General features: G+C 38.5%; 1 protein-coding gene across 3 annotated transcripts; it reads left to right on the top strand.

The window, feature by feature from the left end:
• The first annotated feature begins 714 nt into the window (after positions 1–714).
• Positions 715–7,121, top strand: dazl (deleted in azoospermia-like). 3 transcript variants are annotated; one of them, XM_044172210.1, is made up of 10 exons: positions 715–847; positions 1,532–1,654; positions 2,401–2,492; positions 3,198–3,249; positions 3,341–3,407; positions 3,527–3,666; positions 4,206–4,286; positions 4,536–4,586; positions 5,113–5,183; positions 5,612–7,121. In XM_044172210.1, exons 1-9 carry the CDS (start codon positions 845–847, stop codon positions 5,155–5,157), a joined length of 654 nt encoding a protein of 217 aa, XP_044028145.1. In that variant the 5' UTR covers positions 715–844; the 3' UTR covers positions 5,158–5,183; positions 5,612–7,121. The 3 variants fall into 3 exon arrangements, with proteins under 3 accessions (XP_044028145.1, XP_044028146.1, XP_044028147.1); XM_044172212.1 differs by having other exon boundaries at positions 724–847; positions 1,507–1,654; XM_044172211.1 differs by lacking the exon at positions 4,536–4,586.
• The last annotated feature ends 446 nt before the right edge of the window (positions 7,122–7,567 follow it).

Consider the following 7,567-nt stretch of genomic DNA (forward strand, 5'->3'; position numbering starts at 1 on the left):
GACTCGTGGTTGTGTTTACCTGTAGCAGTTGTATTCTGCCCTCTGCTGGTAGCCACTCTGCCTCTCCCTCTGAATGTGCCTTCATATTGGACTGTGTGGGTGTCCAACCATCCAGCCCCCATTTTCATTGGAAAAAAATGCAGTATTAGTATACGCATTACTGAATCACCTGCCACCTAAATTATTATGTACTAGATATAATTAAATACAACATGAAATTACACAACTTTTAAAATTTCAAATATACCATATTAAAATTATCTTATTTATTCATTTTCTTTGTTAGTTTCAGTTTTCAAGCATGAAAAAAATTGTTTCTGAATAACATCACTAGGGTTGGGTTAAGGTCAGGACTAGGGCCACCATAGCCAAGGTTAAGTCAAGTCAAGGTTATTTATATGGCCCAAGAAATTCAGAACACCATATCTTTCAACAAATATGAAAGGGGGACTCCATTTGAACATTTATTTATTTTAGCTAAGTGAAATTTGAGGAATATAAAAAGTCCCTCACCAAAATGTTTCAGTTCTTAAAGGTCCTGCAGGTATTGTGCTGGATAATGAATTGTCTTGCAGGACTTTTTATTACAGCTTTTGTGATAAATTTGCATATAATTCTGTAAAGACAATAAGGTCAGCTAAGGTTAGTTAAAACAGAGAGAGCATCTTTAGTTAAAATTGAACTTTATATAGCTGACATATCTAACATTTGATAGGATGTTAGATTAGTCATGTGGACTGGGCGTGGTTTTGGCTGATGAGGTGGTTGTTGTCGGGCGGAAGAATCGCTGCGGCTTGACGTTTCAGTGTGTCTAGCTAATTTATTAGTTTTAATTATTTTAGATATGGTAAGTTTCAGTGTCAGTTTTATGTGCACAACAATGTACTGTTACAATTCTAGCTATACAATCGCTGTGTGTAATTGAAGGCCTTTGTTGACTTATTAATCACAATGCTAGCTAACTACTGTGCTAACATCGGTGTTGGCTAGCTAGTTAACGACCTTCGCCTTGAGAACTGAAAAAGGCGCACTAGCCGCTGGTAGCTAACATTAGCTGGGCCTAACACAGTTAAGCTGTATTTAATTAGTAACGTTAACGATAACTTTGCCTTAAATTATCTTGAGCCACAGAAAAGAAAAAGAAAGGGAAAAAACACTCCAGATTGACAAAAATGGAGCAGAATAACATTGATAATTATTAGGCATTTCGGCTTGTGTTGCTGATGTTACCGCTGCAAATACAAAAGTTAGCTAACATTAATTTGCTTTAAGCTATAATATTATGGATCCGAATTTCATGGTTACCTTTATTAAGTCAACAGTTATCACGTGAAGGCAGCGCCAGATGGCTAACGTTAATTCAAGTTCAAAACATGCACGCAAGTCATTCAGTCTCATGAGCTTGTAGATAATTGTACTTGGCCATGAGTATTCATTGAAATGTTGGCCCTCAGAAAAGGTGTGAACTTACAATTTTTGTGGTATTTTCCTATCATGCAACTCAAGAATTCAAACGTTGCTTTGTTGTAAGGATATCCACAAGCCCAGGAGCAGCAACCAGACTTCACCTTCCCTGAAGTTGTCTAATGGCTATATTCTACCTGAGGGCAAACTGACTCCCAACGCCCTCTTTGTTGGTGGGATTGACATGAAGGTAAGATCAGATGTATTTAGTTCACATTTACACCACCTGGTAAAAAGTGAATAAGAATAAAGGGAAACTGACATGTCAGTTGATCATTTCAGATATATTCAAGGCATCTTCATGTGTGAAAATAAGTGATAGGAATCAGAATTGGATCTTGATCTAAATCCACAAACCAAAATTACCAGGCCATGGCTGAGAAATGTGTGCAACTTTAAACTTGTATTTATAGGTACAACTGCTGTTTTAGATACATTGTGTTAGTTAGCAGTAGTGCCCACAGCTCAGTGTGGACTAAAGCTACAGGCTGCAAAAGCAGACAAAAAGTTGGATGGGCATCAGTGTGTTATCAGAATCTGGGTTTACCCCCCAGTGACTGCTGCTAAGTATATCTCTGAGTAAGATAGCTTTTCTAACTGCTTGTTGCCCACATTTATAGGAATAAAAATATATATTTATTTGAGGGTTTTTTTCTACTTTAAATAAGATCAATGCTTTTAGATTAATTTTAAATTAGGTGAGGGGAACCATGGCAATAAAATTATATCTGCACTTGAATAATTTTTTGTAACTTCAACAGATTAGATTATATACACAATTTAGGTGTCATGGGTGAAAAAGATTGAAAACCACTGTTTTCGTCTACAGTGTGCAAGTGCACTGCTTTGCTTTTCTCCTACAGTACACAATGGAATGAAGATCAAGTATAAAAACTAAAATCCAATTTTTCACTTGAAATTAATTTCAACCTTCAGGTGGATGAAAATGAAATGCGGGACTTCTTTGCCAGATATGGTGCTGTTAAGGAAGTAAAAATTATCACATACCGTGGAGGAATCTGCAAAGGGTGAGTTTTGCTGTTTGTAGAGTGTCAGGTGTAGGTGCTAAATTTTACAATACTGGGTGCCCTTATTTTGTTTGTTTTTTGAGTTGACTCTTTTTCCAAGCAAATAAGTACATTTCAATGTATGATTATGATCTATTCATTTTCAATTAAGGGATTAGAAGAATCAGAAATACTTTATTGATCATATACATTTCTAGAATAGAAATGTATATATACATTTCTAGAATAGAAATGTATATAAGCATAGAGAAATTATACGAAAATAGAAAATATGAGAAATGGGATCTATAAAAGTGTTAAAATGCAATAATAGTATAAATGAGAAATATTAGTTGAAATGTACAGGATAAATGCAGTATTAATGCCAGAGTGTACCAGAGTATTGTATAGTTGAATTATTGCACAAAATTATTGTATTGTTAAAGTTAGTATTGCACAGTTGAAAATATAAATTTATAAATGAATGATGGGGTTATAGCTGCTGATGGGTGAAATAAGTCTATTGACTCAGACTGTCTGGCACTCTGAGGGAGGAGTTGAAAAGTTTGATGACAACAGGCAGGAATGACTTCCTGTGATGCTCTGTGGTGCACCTTGGTGGATTGATTTGAGCTTTAATTTCTTTTTCCATATTTTGCATTGGATATTCATATTGAATATCATATAATGTGTTTTTGTACTCTGAGTTGTTTTGTGTGTTCTTAGGTATGGGTTTGTGTACTTCAACGAAGATGTCAACATTCAGTCAATCATTGAGGTGAGTGGATGTCTGTCTTTGGAACTGCCATTCTATTATTTTATCATCTCCAACTGAGAGTAATATTTCCTCTGTTCATATTTTGCCATAGCAACAGATCAGTTTTAAGGGCCGGAAACTCAAGCTGGGCCCTGCCATCATGAAAGAAAGGAGCTCTCGTATGTATTCTGATATACTTCAGAAGAACTTTTTTGGATGTTTGGTTGGCTGTGCAAATATATGATCTTTCCACTAAATGTATGTTTCATACTGTTGTGTCAATTTTTTCTTCACCTAGGGTCCATGCCATCACGTCTGGTTGGCCCGGCTCCTTGGATGAGCCCCACTCAGTACTTCTACTGTGCTTGCTGCTCACCCATGGGAGGGGGTATGACACAACCTTCGCCCATCCTCAGTGGAGGCAGCCCCTACAATCAGGTAACACACGCAAAAGGACAAGCTATCAGGGATCTCATCTCAGTAGGCAGGCAGATTTATCAAAAAACTAAGTTGTCAAGCCAAGTAAACACAGTGTGTGTGGCATTAGTAATTCTGTCACACACCTTTCTATTCTCTCAGTTAAACTCTGTAAAATAATATAACTATTTTCTCTGAGGGGAAGATGGCTCATTATCACAGCCAAGAATAGAGGTGCAAGGTGGAGAACAATCTATCAATTTACTTTTCAATTTACCAGAAAGATTTTTTTTTTAAATAAAGTTGGCTATGACATGATTAATGACATTGCTAATAATATCCAAGTTGGTGAATTATTCAGACAATATCAACTGTCAAAAACATCAGCAGTTATAGTGCAATCCCTACAAGGACACAAACATGAGAAACAGACTTAGTTATTGCCGTAGCCCTTCAGTCTGTTTCAATATGTAATTTAACATCTGCTTAGTACTGTTTTCTGTATAAACATAACTCTCCATTCCAGGACTTTAAAGTGTTCCCTCTGGCTCTTTTTGCAGCCGTACTCCTATTCCAACTTTGGAGGGGTCATGATCCCACAGATGCCAGTGAACTACGCACAGAACGCCTATGCCTACCAGGTACACACACACACACACACACACACACACACACACACCAATTAGTCAACAGCATCCCGTGCAGGATCTCCTAGGCACTGCACATATGCTCCATATGCATATGAGATGAAGGATTCAGCCTGGCTTAGATCCACCTGTCCCTGCCTACCCCACACTCCACACCCCCCGCCCCCCATCTCCTGTAGAGGCGAGTCTGGGTTTGTCTGTTGCCCTCTGTTTGACCGCTGACCCCTCTCCCCCCACACGCAGTACACTCAACCTCACTGGACGGCGGACCAGAGGACACGGCCTGTCAATCAGGTGACTCTGCATTTAGTGGGAATAGGAGTAGATGTCAGTATAATTAGGTTTCAAAGCAACGCAAGTCACTTGTTCATTTGAGAAACTCGCAAACCCACATGGGATAAAAACACTGATAGAGACTTTCAAAATCCACTGGATTATGTTTGTTTATTATGTTTATTTTGTTTAGTAATTTTAGTGTTTCTAATTAAATAGTTGACAGTTTAGAGAGGCCATGTTTACATATGATAGCACATTATGTTTTATTTAGTAGTGTTAGTGGCAACAAATTGTCCACCAACTGCAACGTTTATGCAGACCACTAGATGGTGTTGTCTGGCCAGTGTTGACATCCTGAAGAATGGACCGTGTTAACAATTAATTCTTATAATCCCCAATTGTAGTGAAGTGTGAAGTTGATTTTGTGTACTTGGCAATTTGTGGCACTTGCAGTGTTTTTTGGGAGCCTGTTTTATGGCAGGTGTTTATGTCTTTGAAGCATCTCTGTGTGATTGCTTTTTGTAACATTGTACTCCATTTCCAGAACTTTGTGGACTGTGGAGTCCAGACTATGCTGACTGTGCTGTAATCCACAGCTACTGAGCCCCCTGCCAGGTAAAACACTACTCCAAACAAAGAGCTGTCATACCAGGGATACAGTAGGTAACAATGTGCCATGGAGGACCAAGACTGCAGGCTTACACACCTTTTCTCAAGGACGAGCAGGTTAATCAGTGCAGAAAAACCTGCATACTGTTAGCCCTCCATTGCACATGGTTGCCTATCCTTTTTTAGCTGTTTCACAATCACTTTGCTCCTCCTTCAACTATGATGTTCTGCAGTCATGACTAGCATTAGCTCCTGTCCCTTCTTCTCATTCTTGACTACAGTTACACAAACACACAGTGAATCTCAGGAATTTGGTTGATAGTTTTGATCTGACCAACACAGCTTTTAAAATGACTAATCCTAATTGGGTGTGTAATTGAAAGAGGGAATCATTATTCGCTTGTGATGTGGTTTTCTATCTTGTGCTCCCTTAGATACAATGGCTACAGTGAGTCAAAAGGCAGACAGGATGACATCTTGATGTTCCGGACGGTTGGAAGCAACCCAACTCCTCACTGTTTTCAGAAAGCCCTCCCCTCTTCTCCCTTTCTTCAACTTTTGAGACCCATTTTAACACCAGACTGCAGGAGCTCTCCACTTTAACTGTACTAGTTTGATCACAGTCACTTTGACCACGACTTGTAGGGACCACTGGCGTGTGGTCAAACCGCTTTTAAACCACATGGATCACAGTAACAGTCACACAGGAAGAGCAGAGCACCCTCACCGTACCAGCTGATATATGGGCTCACATTCCTCATTCTTTCTTGTTTTCCTTTGTTAATTATCCCAAACAAAAAATGGAAAAGACTTTTAAGCTCACCCTTTGTGGCTATTTATATTTTATGTTTTATTATTTAATTTTGGAATTATTTTAAATGTTTGTTTGGTTGGGGCTTTTTTTAGCCTCTGCAGGGGCTCTCTGTACATAAAAGGTTTTATATATATATATATATATATATATATATATATAGTAACAATGTCATCACAGAAATCTGGTTGTTTCAGCATTGGAGTAGAATGCTTCTTTAACTCCAATTCAGGTCTAATGCTCCTCTGATTAAGAAATGTCATTAACTTGTCTACTACAGCATAAGGGTACTTCGTCTCCATTAATTTCATGCACTCACATTTATTTTGGTGTCTATTCTATTTAATTGGGTGTCGATTGAGGCAGTAAATGAATGACAATTTTGTCACATTAAAGCACCTCATCAATATCACTGATTTCTTGTCTTGGTCAAACGGCAGACTTTTCAAGTTGAGTTCCACAGAGTATGTTGTGGCACACTGATGATCTGTGTGTTGCATTTCTAAACTGTCCCATCCTGTGACTGGCGTATCTCAAGCGGTTCCAGGGGTTCACACTCAAGGACAATCACGGCATCAATTTACTTAAATTTTGAAAAACATAAAGTAGAAAGCAGTTTAAAATCACTTTGAAAATGAAGGACATGACTGAAAGTAAGGTGCTCTCTGTTTCTTTGGGGAAAAACATTCTCTGTACATTCTTCACTTAATAGTGGTTTCTCTCAGCATTTTGGGTTTTAATCTAATTGCAGGTGAACTTGCACAAAGCATTTTACTGACATTGAATAAGCGAGCAGTGATTCTTATATATATATTAGTTTTCAGTAAGTGCACTTCATTTGTCTTTTGTTAACTTGATACACTTAAAGAGCAGCTTTGTAATTGGAGATGCACATTTGGTATTTGGTGTACATCACAGATTTTCTTTCCCTTGACCCAGTTCTGCATAGTTTTATTTAGGCATTGACCTTAGGGTCTCCTGTGTGCAGACATCTGATTGTATTGATAGAATGGTTTTGTTCAGAGAGCCTGGACACTGCACTGTTAGGTTTGGTTTATTGTTAAGTGTTCATGTTTTGTAGGGGTTCTATGTTTTTGTTTGAAAAATAAAAGTTGAAGTATGTTATCATTTAAGCTTGTGGAGGTTTGTAGTTTTCTTTGCATCATTATGAACACTATTTTTAGGGATATTTATTGGAAAACCTTTTCTTTATTTCATACTTTCAGTTAGCAGGTGATGATGGTGCATGGAGCTTTCAGACTGCAGTGTGCCCACCTCTGCTGCTCCCAGCCTCCATAAGCCTGTCAGTGGCTGCTGGTTTTCAGTCGGGGTTGGATTCCCGGTCTTCCCTGGCAACAAGCCCATCATCTCTTGGTCACAGTGCGTTTTGTTTTTGTCACATTCTGGTGGTGTGACAGGGCTCCCCAGGGTGCCCTTTTCAGTCCATGACCAGCCCCACCCACCCACCTAGCCCCCAGTCAGACGTTTCTGAATTATGGATAAATCTGGATAGTTTATGAAATATTAATTTTCCAAAGGCGACCCTTGAAAAACACAAACACCTCTACCCTCGATAACC

Source organism: Siniperca chuatsi, linkage group LG17 (assembly GCF_020085105.1).
Source record: "Siniperca chuatsi isolate FFG_IHB_CAS linkage group LG17, ASM2008510v1, whole genome shotgun sequence".
Classification (NCBI taxonomy): Eukaryota; Metazoa; Chordata; class Actinopteri; order Centrarchiformes; family Sinipercidae; genus Siniperca; species Siniperca chuatsi.

What these genes read in the sequence shown, in the direction of transcription:
- dazl (XM_044172210.1), top strand. An exon ending in ACATTCAGTCAATCATTGAG is followed by an intron (nt 3,250 to 3,340) that starts GTGAGTGGATGT and finishes ATTTTGCCATAG; the next exon opens with CAACAGATCAGTTTTAAGGG. An exon ending in GAGGCAGCCCCTACAATCAG is followed by an intron (nt 3,667 to 4,205) that starts GTAACACACGCA and finishes CTCTTTTTGCAG; the next exon opens with CCGTACTCCTATTCCAACTT.